The sequence below is a fragment of the Salmo trutta genome, chromosome 5 (assembly GCF_901001165.1).
Source record: "Salmo trutta chromosome 5, fSalTru1.1, whole genome shotgun sequence".
Lineage (NCBI taxonomy): Eukaryota > Metazoa > Chordata > Actinopteri > Salmoniformes > Salmonidae > Salmo > Salmo trutta.
Genome location: NC_042961.1, coordinates 48,426,938 through 48,443,253, shown reverse-complemented (window position 1 = coordinate 48,443,253; position 16,316 = coordinate 48,426,938). Strand labels below are relative to the sequence as shown.

The following is a 16,316-nucleotide window of genomic DNA, read 5'->3' as shown; positions in this document are numbered from 1 at the left end:
TCCCTCAATGTGAGCAAGCCTAAGGAGCTGATCGTGGACTACAGGAAAAGGCCCCCATTAACATCGACGGGGGTTGTAGTCGATAGTTTCAAGTTCCTTGGTGTCCACATCATCAACGAACTATAATGGTCCAAACATACCAAGACAGTTGTGAAGAGGGCACGACAAAACCTTTTCCTCCTCAGGAGATTTGGCATGGGTCCCTAGATCCTCAAAAGGTTCTACAGCTGCACCATCGAGAGCATCCTGACCGGTTGCATCACCGCCTGGTATGGCAACTGCTCGGCATCTGACCGTAAGGCGCTACAGAGGGTAGTGCGAACTGCCCAGTACATCACTGGGGCCAAGCTTCCTGTCATCCTGACCTATATAATAGGCGGTGTCAGCGAAAAGCCCATAAAATTGTCAGAGACTCCAGTCACCCAAGTTATAGACTGTTTTCTCAGCTACCGCATGGCAAGCGATACCGGAGCGCCAAGTCTAGGACCAAAAGGCTCCTCAACAGCTTCTTCCACCAAGCCACAAGACTGCTGAACAATTCATAAAATCGCCACCGGACAATTTACATTGACCCCCCTTTTGTACACTGCTGCTACTCGCTGTTTGTTTGTTACCTATGCATAGTCACTTCACCCCCAGCTACATGTACAGTTTACCTCAACTAGCTTGTACCCCTGCCCACAGACTTGGTACCGGTGCCCCCTGTATATAGCCTCGTTATTGTTATTCTTATTGTGTTACTTTTTATTATTACTTTTTATTTTAGTCTACATGGTAAATATTTTCTTCTTCTTGAACTGCACTGTTGGTTAAGTAAGCATTTCACGGTGAAGTCTACACTTGTTGTATTCGGCGCGTGTGACAAATAAAGTTTGATTTGATTTTGATTTGATTTGATTCGAAAAGTGTAATTCTCACCTTTGCTGCATTACATTTGAAAGCATAGATCATGTAAGATAAACACAATAGCGTCAGCCCAACAGGAAGTTCAGCTCTGGCTTTCGGTCTCTTGGAATCTGGGTTAGGTCAAGTCACAACAGGGGCACTTAGCCTACCCTCAGCATATCTTCGCTGTTCACTGCGAAAACCCTAAAATCTACTGAAATGCTGAATGAGATACCGCAGAATCTATCTCAGGAACAAAATAACTTCATTTGAGAAGTGTTGTTCTACAGAGGTGGACTGTTCTGTTCCACTCAAGACACAGGTTTTGAAGAAGATGATAGCTGTTAGGATGTTCGTACCACTGTGCACGTTTTTTCTTCTTGGAGAGATGGGTATGTTTCATTTACTTTTATTATGATGGCATGTTAGGTATACATTTTTTTACTCAGTCACTTTTAGCAATAGCCTTCATCAGGGAATACAATGGTACAATACATTTTTATTAAAACTCACAGACACTTTGAGGCATTCCAATCTTGCATTGTTATGTATATATAACAGTTAATACATTTGTGTAAGATGTTGGCTTTTCTTTTGTTGTAGTTCATGCATGAGCTGGGACTGAGCACTCAGCCATACAACAGGAGAGTGGTCTCATATCAACCAATGTTGGGGACACAGTGACTTTGCAGCACTTCTATGAAGGCGACGTGGCCATGCATTTCTCCTGGTTCAAGCAACCCTTTGGAGAAAAACCTCAGCTTATCTCAACCATGTATAAGTATGACAAGAGTCCTACATTTTACCGTGAGTTCAAGGGTAACCCTCAATTTTCAATGCAAAGCGGCCAAGGAATAAATCACCTCAGTATCTCAGACTCAGTATCTCAGCTCGGATTCAGTCACGTACTACTTTGGGAGCGCTCACTCAAAGAAGTTGGAATTTGGACAATTGTCTATGTAAAAGGTACAGTCCTGAGAAAATTATTTTAATATTCTGTCAAATATTTTTAGAGAAAGTCTGAATTGGTAGACAAAGAGTAGTGATGAGTTAACCTAAGCAAACATCATTTTAGGATTTTTTTATATCGGGTATTACCACATTGTGAAGATTCTCTCATTGAGTAAGAACACTTGAAACAGGAAAGTTGTAGATAGTTAAGACAGATTTAATGACATTTTTAAACCCTCTTTTCAGATTCAGTCTGTGTCTGAGTCAGTCCAGCCAGGAGAGTCTGTGACTCTGAACTGTACAATACACATGGAGACCTGTGCACATTGTCTATTGGTTCAGACATGGCTCAGGAGAATCCCATCCAGGAATCATTTACACCCATGGAGACAGGAGTGATCAGTGTGAGAAGAGCCCTGAGGCTGAGTCTGCTACACAGAGTTGTGTCTACAACCTCCCCAAGAGGAACCTCAGCCTCTCTGATGCTTGGACTTACTAATGTGCTGTGGCCTCATGTGGCGAGATACTGTTTGGGAACGGGACCAAGCTGGACATTCAAGATAAACCTCTTATGCTCTTTTGTTCAAATTACATAAACATTACATTTGCATACACAGTTGGTTATTATAAAAGAAAATGTGTTCTCAATGACTTCATTAACATATTAGTAATTTGCCAGAACTGTCCAGCTCAATTAGGGTTAAGTGTTTTGCTCAAGGGCACATTGACAGTTTGGGGATTCGAACCAGTAACCTTTCAAATACTGGCCCAGTGCTCTTAACCACTAGGCTACCATCCTCCCTACGTACTGACTTACCTGATCAAATAATTGCAAAATAAAATAAATGCTATTACACTGTAATAACCCCTACTGTATAATGGAAAACATGTAATTGTTTCAGGGGGTGATATTCAAGTGGCGACTGAAGCGTATATGAGGATCCTTGTCCTCTTCTCCTTCATTTGAACTGGATTTCTCCTCTGCTGTCTGACCATCTTCTTCATCATCTACCTCGTCAGGAAATAGATTAATTCAATGATTCAGTTTCTCAATCCTTCAGCTGTTACAAATACAAATGTGGTTAACTGTCTTTTCAAATGTTTCAGTGCTCGTCAGCTTTGGTAACATAACGTAAAGTAAAATGTCCATATTTCAGCCTTTTGACATGCTGAGGATTCAAATATTGCTGTCAATCCAGCATGACTTCTCCGTTCGAAACAACTAGAAACTTGGAACTGGGAAATCTCAGACTTCAGTGAGTTCAAGACAACTGGGAACTCTGAAAAAAAACGAGCTCCGACTGGGAAAATATGTTTTGAAAATACGTCATCCAACTCGGAATTCCAAGTCGGGAACTCTGGCCTCTTTCTAGAGCTCCGACCTGAAGATCACTGACAGCATGATTCAACCTTGTTTTTTTCAGAGTCCCCAGTTGTCTTGAAAGCACCATAAATCAAGAGAATGCCAGACTTTGATGACAAAATTAGCCACGAAGGACCGCTGCGCAACCTTCCTGTTCAAGTGAACACAGCACAACAAGGTGAGACCAAAAATGTATTGTATACTGCTGCATAAATGATGTATTATGCCAGGGAGATATGTGTACTGTAGCTAAGAAAGTAATACTAAGTGTATGTTGTGTAGTAAGCTGTTAGTAGCCCATGTGCCTCTCCCTACTGTTTTGACTTGGTTGTGCACATTTAGCCTATTGCCTGTTTTAGAGAAATGTCCTCATCTAATATTGTAAGAGCTTTCATTGGCAGCTTATATGCCCCCTTTATTTATCCTACGGTTATGACTTGGTGTACAGGGAGAATACTGTAAGAACGGCTCATGTTCTGAATTCTGTCGCTGTACATTTCAAAAGTGCTGAACAAATAGTTATATTGACTACGTCCATCCTAGCTCGCTCATTAATGTCTTAACCGAAATTACGGATTGCCTCTTATCCACTCGTCATCCCCTTATGCCATAGTTTGTACATCTTAATTGTCAGTAGAAACAGCATTTGTTTAAGCAAATCAGCCATATCAGCTATGCTTTTTAAAAGGCAATAGATTAGTCTGAATGAACTGTTTTGCTGCCAGACAAGGCTCCGCTGATAGCCAGGTGTAGCAGTGGGAAGGTGTTGGGACTCTGATGTTGGAACAACTTCATGTAGGCCCTAACAGTTTGTGGGCACCGTTTGTCACTACTACATTGCAATTTATGTATTGTTTAGTGTTGTGTAGCGGCTTTGTTGGCATAAAATACATTTATGCTAAAGTCGCCACTGGATAGGAGAAAATTCCATACATATGAGGGAATTGTTAATATTGTTGACCAGAAAAACACAAACAAAAAATGTATAATACTGTACGTACATCTGGTGCCCCGTGTGAGGATGAGATAAAATATTTAGAATATTTTTACATTTCATGCAGCCTTTTTTAGAGATCAGCTGTTCAAATGTCTGACCTTCAATGTCAGGCTTGGTTCCTTTCACTTGAGTAGATTCATTGGCTAAAGAGAACCATACAACATTTAGACATTCTGAGTAGAAAAATTATCTGAAATTGGAAACATAATTTTCTGTCTTCCAATCTCTTCCCATTTCTCCACTGACCTTGAATCATGAGATATGCACCATTTCCAAAATAGCATTCATTATACCAGAATATTCCACAATGATACGATCTGACATCAGTGAGGGCAACTTTCCAAAGAGTCAGATTAAAACTAATTCCATCCTTTTGCAACTTGAAATTGCACTTTTTCATAGTAGGTTGTTACAAGTCCATGTCCTGGAGTGTGTTTCAGCCATATCCAGGATAACACTAAGTCCACTGTGGAGATGTCATAAGCGTCGTTGAAGGGGGACCAAAACGCAGCGGATAAAGTGCTCATCTTCTTATTTTATTAAAGAAAACACTTAATCAAAATAAACAAATGACAAAAACAGTCCAGTAAGGTGCACAGACTGTACTAGAAACAACCACCCACAAACACAAGAGAAAACAAACCCAACTAAATATGGCCTCCAATTAGAGACAACGACAACCAGCTGTCTCTAATTGGAGGTCATTGCCAAAAACCCAACATAAAAATAGAAAACTAGATAAACACATAGAAATAGATAACATAGAACATAAACCAAAACCCCCGAAACACACAAAACAAACACCCCCTGCCACGCCCTGACCAAACTACAATAACAAATAACCCCTTTTACAGGTCAGGACATGACAGTACCCCCCCCCAAAAGGTGCAGACCCTGAATGCACCTCAAAAACAAAACCCCACAAAAAACAACCCTACAAAAAACAACCCCAAACTTAAAGGGAGGGAAGGGAGGGTGGCCCCCGTCAACAACGGTCCCTGTGCTACACCCCCCCCCCCTCAAACCCTCCAACTACGAAGGTGGCTCTGGCTCTGGGCATAGCTCCCGTTCCGTAGACTCTAGGCTGGGGAGCGTCGCTGGAGACTCTGGGCTGAGGAGCATAGCTGGAGACTCCGGGCTAAGGAGCGTTGCTGGAGACTTCGGGCTGAGGAGCGTCGCTGGAGACTCTGGGCTTAGGAGCGTCGCTGGAGACTCAGGGCTGAGGAGCGTCTCTGTCGGTTCCGGACTGTAGGCAGTATCTGTCGGTTCCGGACTGTAGGCCGTCTCTGTCGGTTCCGGACTGTAGGCCGTCTCTGTCGGTTCTGGATTGTAGGCCGTTTCTGTCGGTTCCGGACTGTAGTCCGTCTCTGTCGGTTCCGGACTGTAGGCCGTCTCTGTCAGTTCCGGACTGTAGACCGTCTCTGTCGGTTCCGGACTGTAGGCCGTCTCTGTCAGTTCCGGACTGTAGACCGTCTCTGTCGGTTCCGGATTGTAGGACGTCGCCGGAAGCACTGGACGGGGAACTGTCGCCAGAAGCTCTGGACGGGGAACTGTCGCTGGAAGCTCTGGACTGGGACTGCGCACTGGAGGCCTGATGTGTGGAGCTGGCTTAGGAGGTGCCAGACTATTAACCCGCACCACAGGGCTAGTGCGAGGAGCAGGAACAGGACGTACTGGAATGGGCAGGCGCACTGGAGACCTGATGCGTGGGGCTGGCTTCGGAGGCGCCAGAACAGTAACACGCACCACAGGGCTAGTGCGAGGAGCAGGAACAGGACGTACCAGACTGGGCAGGCGCACTAGAGGCCTGATGCATGGGGCTGGCTTTGGAGGCGCCAGCCTAGTAACACGCACCTCAGGGCTAGTGCGAGGAGCAGGAACAGGACGTACTGGGCTGGGCAGGCGCACTGGAGGCCTGATGCGTGGGGCTGGCTTTGGAAGCGCCAGAACAGTAACACGCACCACAGGGCTAGTGCGAGGAGCAGGAACAGGATACACAGGGCCATGAACCCTCACCGGCGGTCTGATGCTTGCAACTTGCATCACCGGTCCTGGCTCGATGCTGGCTCTAGCATGACACCTGTGAGGAGCTTTCACCAAGCGCACAGGGCTGTAGCTGCACACTGGCGATACCGTGCGTATCTCCGCATAACATGGTGCTTGCTTCATCCGCCGCTCCCCATAGTAAGCACAGGTGCTCCTTCGTGCCCTTTCCGCCAGTACCTCTCTCCGGAATCTCGTGTCAAGCTCCTCGCTTGATTCCTTGACTGGCTCCTTTTTGCTCCACGGCTCTCTCCTGTACCCCCGGGAAGTTAGGTCAGGGCTCCCCCTGACTTAGCTTAACTCCCCGTATGCCCCCCCCCACACATTTTTTTGGGGGGCTGCCTCCTCACCTCCTGAAATGGAGGATATAATGCCTCATACCTCCGTCGTTCCCTCTTTGCTTAGAAATAGATAACATACAACATAAACCAAATCTCCCGAAACACACAAAACAAACACCCCCTGCCACGCCCTGACCAAACTACAATAACAAATAACCCCTTTTACTGATCAGGACGTGACAGGAGAAGCATTCAAGGGTCACAGAACCCCCTAGTGGCACCAATTTTCTCCACACAGGCTGAGATACAGGACAGAGTACATCATTGGAGAGGGAACTATGTGCTCACAGTGTAAACCAAAGATGAACGGAGCAAAGTACAGAGATGAAAACCTGCTCCAGAGTGCTCAGGACACTCAGGACCACAGACTGGGGTGAAGGTTCACCTTCCAACAGGACAACGACCCTAAGCATAAAGCCAAGACAATGCAGGAGTTGCTTTGGGACACGTCTTTGAATGTCCTTGAGTGGCCCAGCCTGAGCCCGGACTTTAACCTGATCGAACATCTCTGGAGAAACCTGAAAATAGCTGTGCAGCGACGCTCCCCATCCAACCTGACAGAGCTGGAGAGGATCTGCAGAGATGGAGAAACTCCTCCAAAATAGGTGTGCCAAGCTTGTAGCGTCATACCCGAGAAGACTCGATGCTGTCATCACTGCCAAAGGTGCTTCACCAAAGTACTGAGTAAAGGGTTTGAATACTTATGTAAATGAGATATTAAACTTTCTTTATTCAGATAAAATTGCTAAATATTCTAAACCTGGTTTTGCTTTGTCATTATGGGGTATTGTGTGTAGATTGATGAGGAAAAAAAACTATTTGATCAATTTTAGAATAGGGCAGAAAGGTAACAAGATGTGAAAAAAGTCAAGGGGTCTGAATAATTTCCAAATGCACTTTATATAATGCACTGTATATGTATTTTCTTTTAGTGACAAATAAAATCAAGCAATCAAGCAATCCAAATTGTGTAGCGTCCAATTGATGAACGGAAAGAGACATCTGTTACAAAAGACCAAAAAGTTGATTGACAATGCACAAGACACATTTATGAGATTATCAAGCCAAGCCTTCGGTGCTGGGTAAGCCTACAATTTAGGGAGTGATGTATTTTTTGTTTGTCAAGATTGATAGTCTATTTAATGTGGTGTCGAAAACGCAAACCATGACATTGAAGTGCCCGAAGTAGTTATATTTTGGTTATAGGCCTTGTGGTGCATTGGCACTGAAACCTATTGGGGGAAAATTAATTATATGGCATCAACATTTTGAAAATCTGATTTCCCCCTAGCTGATCATTGTCTGCAGCCGGCTCTGATCATAGTATAATGAAACAGGCAGGGTGAGTGAGATCGTCTATGGTGGTGGGTGAACCCTCAACCTTCTGGCCCGTAGCCCTGAGTGGCATCAACTGTGTCCTAAAAGCATGCTGCTACATTTTTAAACGCAGGGTCTCTAGAGTTATTGTTATTTGTGGTCGTAAACATTATTTTGAGTTAATTCTGTGATGGGGTGGGCTTTCAATGTATTTTACAGTACAGAGGGGGGTCATGGGAAATATTTGGAAATTTAGATCTGTCCTTAAATGTAACCAACCACCTCAATTTGGTCTTATGTTGCAAAATTTGAAATTGTGTTTTTTACATTGGATAAAAGTATAAAAGACTCACAGCTACAAAATTGTATATCATACACTGCAGTTGAGGAACAATGGGAAAGTAAATGTTCTTTGAAAGTTGATAAATTAATGTTTTGGTACACCTACTGGAGAGCTCTCATTTGTCTACATCTATTCAGTATAGTTGACACTCTTTATTAAAGCCATGTTGTTCTTCACATTACCGTCTCTGGTAAACACACTCTATATCAAAGAAAATCTAAGTTTATTTGTAACCTGCACAGGATACAGATGTTGTACACGTACAATTAAATAGTTACTTGCATATTTGTAGCAATATCAAAAATAGAAAGTGTCCAGATAAAAATATTTTATAAATAGTTTATAATTATTAGATGATACTTAGAACGACAGATGTCTAAATTGATGGGTCATGTGAAATAAATGCTATAACCACCCCCCAGCCACATCTAGCTAAGTGGATGAGTCACTGTTGTTTAAACATGTACACATGTCAGCAGGTGTGGCAGGTAACCTAGTGGTTAGAGCATTGGGCCAGTACCCGAAAGGTTGGTGGATTGAATCCCCGAACTGACAAGGTATAAATCTGTCATTTTGCCCCTGAACAAGGCAGTTAACCCACTGTTCCTAGGGCGTCTGTCACGTTCTGACCAGTAAAGGGGTATTTTGTTATTGTAGTTTGGTCAGGACGTGGCAGGGGGTGCTTGTTTTATGTGTTTCGGGGTTTGTGGTTTATGTTCTATGTTAGTATATTTCTATGTTCGTTCTAGTCTTTCTAGTTCTATGTGTAGTTTATTGGGTTGACCCTCAATTGGAGGCAGCTGTTCCTCGTTGCCTCTAATTGAAGTTCCTATTTAATAGGGGTGTTTTTTCATGGGTTTTTGTGGGTAATTGTTCCTTGTGTAGTGTGTTCCTTACAGGTGTCACGCTTGTCGTCGGTAACGGAGGACCAAAACGCAGCAGGTATGTGTATGCTCATCTCGACGTTTTAATGAAGACAAAAATGAACACCAAAATAACAAACAGAAATAACGATCGACAAAAACAGTCTGGCAAAGCATAAGGCTTACACACAGAACAATCTCCCACAAATGACAAACACAAACACACCCCAATATATGGGACTCTCAATCAAAGGCAAAGAGAAAACACCTGCCTTCAATTGAGAGTCCCAACCCCAATTAATCAACCATAGAAACACAAACATAGACCATAAACCAAAAACCCGGAAATACTAAATCAAACACCCTTTTAACAAACACACCACCCTGAACTACATAAAACAAATACCCTCTGCCACGTCCTGACCAAACTACAATAACAATTAACCCTTATACTGGCCAGGACCTGACAACAGGACTGTTTCTCGTCGTAGTTTTTTTTGTATTAAGTGTTTTGTTTCGTTTTCTTCGAATTTAATAAAGAAGATGAGCATTCACATTCCTTCTGCACCTTGGTCCAATCCTTAAATAAGAATTTGTTCTTAACTGACTTGCCTAGTTAAATGAAGGTTAAAAGAAATTCATGACATACATTAAATGGTAGTAATCACCCTCAGGCACAACTCACTAACTTAATGGGTCATGTAATCATCTTGCGAAGTAGAGTCTTTTGATTAGACATGTAAATAGTTAGCTAGCTTAACAATTAGCCATAATCTGAACCCATACCGTAGCAATACAAACACATTGTCATTGCTAGCCACCATGCATGAAATGCTATAGCATGAATCTGCAGGTAGTTAAAGCTAACCAACTAGGTTCAATGTTAGCTAGCTAGCTAACATTAGGCTATAACAAGAAATGCAAATAGATGTCTGAAAATCAAATAATATTACTACACATAACGTTAGCTAGCGATCCAGCAAGCTAACGTTCACTAGCTTTAATTTGCAGTGAAAACGGCTTTTATGATAAAATTAGAAATGTATAATATCTGAAATTGTAGCTAGACTGGATGAACCCTTCACGGCAGACCCTTTAACTCCGTTTTGTTTGTACAGCGTGCTTGGCCCGCTGTCAAGTCACTCTGGTCCACACTGAACTAGTCCACAAAGTAGTCCATCAGAACTTTTCCCCGCTGATCTTTGTCGATAGCGCCTGTTAAATTCACGTCAGCAATGTTATTGAGAGCAGTAGCAACACTTTTGCTGTTCTCCATGGCTAACATTATATCTTTCAAAAAATCCGCGGCAGCAAGGATTATGTACACATACTGAGCAGCTCATGTTATGGACAGAAGCATGCTACATGACAGACCAATCTGAACTCATCTCTCGTCATGTCCAGCCCATCCATTATCTCAGCCATTCATGGCTACCGGGAAGGTTCCAGTCTTTTTCCGTGGCAAAACGGAAATGCATTTCTGCCTAAAACCACACTTTGATAAAATTATAAATAAACGTTTAAATGCCCCAATTGTGAAGTAGTGACGTGCGACATATGCCTTGTTTCCTGAAACAGGTCACAAATATATATTAGAGTCAGTTTTATTAATAACTGTTTTGCTTCACAACAATTTTAAGCTGAGTGGAAAATCTATTTAGGGCCGTCAGAATACCACAGAGATGTGATGCAGGATACAGCTTTAAAAGAGAGTTTGAGACAACTGAAAGTGATAGTCAATAGAATGTACTCTATGCATGCTATTATGCACATAATGTAATCAGGATGCAATGTCCCTGCAAACTTACCAGTTTAACTTGAAGAATATGAGTGCAAATCAAACAATACATCAACATTACAGTGAATTAATGTTTTATTTGATCTAAAATGTATCACAGTATCACAACAGTAATGTTAAAAGGAGTTTGACAGAATACAAGCAATTGTAGCCCAATTATAATAATAAAAACACAGTGTGTAACAGAAAAGCAATGCTAGTCTTAAAGGAGGTAAATCTATGTTTCAGTCCGTGTTTTGGCACCTCACCCCAGAGTACACAGTGTCTGTCTCCATGGCGCTCCTCTGTCTCCGGGTCTTTGGCTTCTTGTGGATGATATTCAGAGCAGCGTAATGGACCGACGGGAGTGAGTCATCATGTTCCTTATCCTAAGAGGAATAGCAAAACAAATTCCCACAACATCAGGAAATGATCTGAAATTTGATAGAAGGATTTGTTTACAGGTAGTCAAAGGCATACTCAGAATAGTTCACTTTAAGGTCTGCATACCTGGTTAGGAGAACTGGGGACTGCGGGACCACTTGGCTGAGGGTGTGTTCCTTTTAGACAAACATGAAGGAATCATCGTCATCAAAATCATCATCATACAATGAATTAACCCAGTTTCATGACTATAACAAGTAACATATACTGCAGCAACAGTTTAAGCATATATTGTGGGCAATGATAACGCTTACCTCCGCACTGCAGAGATGTTTTCTTGGTCATCTTATACATAACACAACCAAGGACAATGATGAGGATGACACAAAGAGCCAACGCTACACCCAGACAGTACACCAAGAGGACATGGTCCTCCTTACAACCATCTGTGGAAATACAGACAGTGGAAGAGGAAATTCAGGACACTTTGTTTAAGAAGGCATAAAATGTTAGAACATTTTAGAAATGTCAGAAATATCACTAACAGTCCAGCTTGGTCCCTTTTCCAAACAGTATCTCCCCACATGAGGCTACAGCACAGTAGTAAGTCCCAGCATCAGAGAGGCTGAGGTTCCTCTTGGGGAGGTTGTAGACACAGCTCTGTGTAGGAGACCCAGCCTCAGGGCTCTTCTCACACTGATCACTCCTGTCTCCATGGGTGTAAATGATTCCTGGATGGGAATCTCCTGAGCCATGTCTGAACCAATAGACACTGTGATCTCCTGAACAGGTCTTAGTGTGTATTGTACACTTCAGAGTCACAGAGTCTCCTGGCTGGACTGACTCAGACACAGGCTGCTGGAGTACAGACATGTGGTTGGACCCTGAATCTAAAGAGAGTGAGTAAGATCATGGTGTGTACATTTTCTTTTCCTGCTATTTAGCATTATATGAATGCACTTAGGTACAGAATTAAGTTACCTTTGACAATTAAAGAAGTTCCTTCTCCAAATATGACTGTGCCCACTTCCATAGTACCACAGTAGTATATAGCTGAGTCCCTTGACTCTGTCTTGGAGATGGTCAGGTTAGAGCTGCCAACACCTCTCTCCACACTCAAGCGTTTAGTCTCATTGAAGTCCTTGGTAAAATTGTTGAAATAAAAAGTCTTTTGAGTGCGATAATATGATGATGCCATGAGAAGAGGCTTCTGTCCAACAGTTTGCTTGAACCAAGCGACTCTGACCATCAAATTAGATTGACAAAAGCAAGTGAGAGATACACTTTGTCCCAGTTGTGTAACTATCACAGGGTCTGGTTGGATTACATCCTTGTTAAGTGCACAACCTGTGAAGCAAACAAACTAAATAAATCAGACAAAGGTATAGTACAGAATTCTACATTATTATCATTATTCAGACTACATAGTCATTCAAATTGATTAAAAAAGACTATGATATAAAAAAGTAAAAGGATCCACATTTATTTCTTACTTACCCAAATTGGTGTTAATCAAAAATATTGTCCAATATATAATCATCATGTCCTTTCTGAACTGTATAGTGTGTGGGTCTGACAACAGGGCACCTTTTATATGATGACACTCATTGGGTAATCATTATGAAGTAGGCGGAAACTCTGAACTGAGGGATATTATTGGCTGTCTGAACAGGCATAAAACATGATAAAAACTACAATCTAACATGTGTCCTGTAACATACCATAGTTAGAGCAGCCCTTCAAATGATGTAAAGTCAGAGTTACTGGTTTGTATTTTTTCCTCGTTTGGGTCGGTGGCTGAGACTACTGGTACATATGTCCTCTTTGACATACACAGGGGGTTTACATTGTTTTTATCACTTCATGTCTGTAGAAGGCAGTTCAAGCTTTCAGGAGGAAGTGAACTCTTGGTGAGGTTGGCACCTTTTTGACAAAATAAAGATGTGATTTTGATACCTGGTGCAAATAAGTGGTAAGAAGTAAGAAGTCATTAAACTAGGAAATAAAAATATGCTTATTGAAATATCACACCAACATAAAGTTAGGTTACAGAGTAACCTAACACAAAGTTAGCTTCCATGTTAAAACCATTATCATAAAAAGTAAGAGTCCAGACATTTGCGAAATCATTATATACGTACATTTTGTTGTACACTTCTACAAAAACAGATGTATCCAGTGAGTCAATCTCAGCCATTATTACTGAGGATTTGTGACTCATGGCACAATCCTAGCATCAGCTTTCACAGTTGCTGGACAATTATGCTCTGCATCTGAGTTATTTTACATTTATATTAGGTGAAGCAAGGCCCTTTCAATAGCATCCTACAGCAAATGAGAAATGTATATAATCGCCAGTTCACACGGACACTGTCAAGATTAAAGGGGAATTCAGAGGAGGGGTGGGGCTTAATTTAGTATTATGCTGATTGGATGACCCTCACATGTCACATCCTGTCTTGATGACACACCAGAGTAGATGATTTCTTCCTCTCTCTGTTCTCTCCTCTGTCTCCTGGGCTTGGTACTCTTCTTGTCAGCTAACTTCAGGGCAGTGTAGTTCAAGGCATCATCGTCACTGTGGACAGTGGTGGAAAAACTACCCAATTGTCATACTTGAGTAAAAGTAAAGATACCTTAATAAAAATGACTCAAGTCGGGCCTCCCGAGTGGCGATGTGGTCTAAGGCACTGCATTGCAGTGCCACTAGAGATTCTGAGTTCGAGTCCAGGCTCTGTCGCAGCTGGCCGCAACTGAGTAACCCATGGGGCGGTGCACATTTGGACCAGCATTGTTAGGGAAGTGTTTGGCCGGTAGGGATGTCCTTGTCCCATCACGGGCCGGGCACAGTACACACTGACACGGTCGCCAGGTGTAGGGGTTTCCTCTGACACATTGGTGCAGCTGGCTTCTGGGTTAAGTGGCCGTTGTTTCAAGAAGCAGTGCAGCTTGGTTGGGTTGTGTTTCAGAGGATGCACGGCTCTCGACCCTTATATCTCCTGAGTCCGTACAGGAGTTGCAGTGATGAGACAAGACTCTAACTACCAATTGGGTAAAAAAATAAAATAATTATGATTAAAGTGAAAGTCACCCTGTAAAATACTACTTGAGTAAAAGTAAAAAAATATTTAGTTTGAAATATACTTAACTATAAAAAGTAAAAGTACAAATGATTTCAAATTCTTCATATTAAGCAAACCAGATGGTGCCATTTTCTTGTTTTTTTATTTATTTACGGGAAGCCATGGGCACACTCCAACACTCAGACATAATGTACAAACAAAGCATGTATGTTTAGTGAGTCCACCAGATCATGGGCAGTAGGGATGACCAGGGCTGTTCTACTGATAAGCGCATGAATTGGACCCTTTTCCTGTCCTGCTAAGCATTCAGTATGTAACAAGTACTTTTAGGTGTCAGGGAAAAAGTAAAAAGTACATTATTTTCTTTAGGAATCTAGTGAAGTAAAAGTAAAAGTTGACAAAAATATAAATAGTAAAGTAAAGTACAGATACCCCCAAAAGCTACTTAAGTAGTACTTTAAAGTATTTTTACTTAAGTACTTTACACCACTGACCATGGAGCTATGGGGATGAAACATAGACTCACTAAATTCAGACTCTATTATTAGGTCTAACTACAGCTCATACTGTCTACAATACTATGTACTGCAGCTGGCCAACAGAGGGCTTGTCCACCCAAAGTAAGAGACACAACAGCAAGAGTCAGTGGATCCTTTACTTAATGTTTTTCTTCCATTGTGGTCCATGGGAGTCATACAGTAGTTGGAACCTGGTTGGCCACATGTTATAACACTGTCATCCTCTAGGGCCTCTATGACTTCCACACAGTCACTTCATAACACAGAGAAACATAAAATATCCCAATAGTCTTTACTTAACCAACAATACCTCATATACTATTTATTCTGTAGTGTATTGACAGATAAAATATCTCTCCCATGATATAATTAGCAGGCTCTTTCTTCTTGGTCCAGATGATGATGATACTTTACATCACACTTCAAACCATGGTTTGTGTTTAGCTACGGACTTCAGATCTCTTGGGTCAATTAACTAATAAATAGTTCATTGTGGTTTTTCACAGATTTCAGTAGACTATATATAGATAACTTGCTGCCTCATTAAAATATAGTTGTATTGTTGCTAAAAAGGACAACATGAAGAGCAAAAAAATTATGTCATACAACTGACTGACACCACTGAGACATCCTGCTGAAACCACATAAAGAGAGACAGAGAGAGAGAAAGACAGAGAGGGTCCTGTGCAGAAGGGTCCTGTGTAGATAGCTACAGCTTAATGTTTTGTTCACAGCAGACCACAGAATACATGTACATATGTTGCTGTGTATGTGAGGGGGTGTGTGGCATGCAATCAGTAGGCCTATGTCTTCAAGAGAAAACAAAGAAGAAAACCTTCTACACTACAACTGCATGATATTTTCTGTAGCATGATGCAAGGGACTTCCTGACTCAAAATAAATGAAGACATTGACCTTTACATTGTTAGCACTGTGTTTAGAGACCATTGTTGCAGTAAGGGGTGTGAACAGTACGGTGGCCTTGAGAGGGAAAGTAGTGCAGAGTGTTGGTGCAGGTCAATCTTCCTGTGTTAAAAGTCTATGAAGGTTAGTTTCCAATAGTGGAAAGTCACTGTAACGCCCTCCACTATGACCACAGAGGTGTGTGAACAGAATGCATTGAGCTCAACTTGTTGACATTAATTTGGTTTAACAGTTGGAAATGCTTTATTTTTCTTTACACATGCAAATCAAATGTAAAATGAGTTTGACACAGAAGCAATGCATTCAATTATTTGTACTTTGTGTTACACTTAAAATAGCTATCATCACATTTTACTGAAGCATTCATATAGAGCAAGTTATTAAAGAGGTATCTTGCATACAATGACAACTGTTTCATTCATCCAGTTCTACTGTCTGATCCCAGAGTACACCATCTCTTGCTCCATGTTGCTTCTCTGTCTTCTACACCTGTTCTTCTTGTTGCTCAGATTCAGAGCTACATAATG

General features: G+C 41.8%; 1 protein-coding gene and 1 pseudogene across 1 annotated transcript; one reads left to right on the top strand and one right to left on the bottom strand.

The window, feature by feature from the left end:
* The first annotated feature begins 1,273 nt into the window (after window positions 1-1,273).
* On the top strand, window positions 1,274-2,712 carry LOC115194949 (uncharacterized; annotated as a pseudogene).
* An 8,246-nt stretch (window positions 2,713-10,958) lies between these two features.
* Window positions 10,959-12,808, bottom strand: LOC115194333 (uncharacterized). Its single transcript, XM_029753957.1, has 6 exons — window positions 12,762-12,808; window positions 12,246-12,611; window positions 11,810-12,154; window positions 11,579-11,710; window positions 11,391-11,440; window positions 10,959-11,269 (listed from the first exon to the last, which is right to left on the bottom strand). Exons 1-6 carry the CDS (start codon window positions 12,805-12,807, stop codon window positions 11,126-11,128), a joined length of 1,083 nt encoding a protein of 360 aa, XP_029609817.1. The 5' UTR covers window position 12,808; the 3' UTR covers window positions 10,959-11,125.
* Window positions 12,809-16,316: the final 3,508 nt, after the last annotated feature.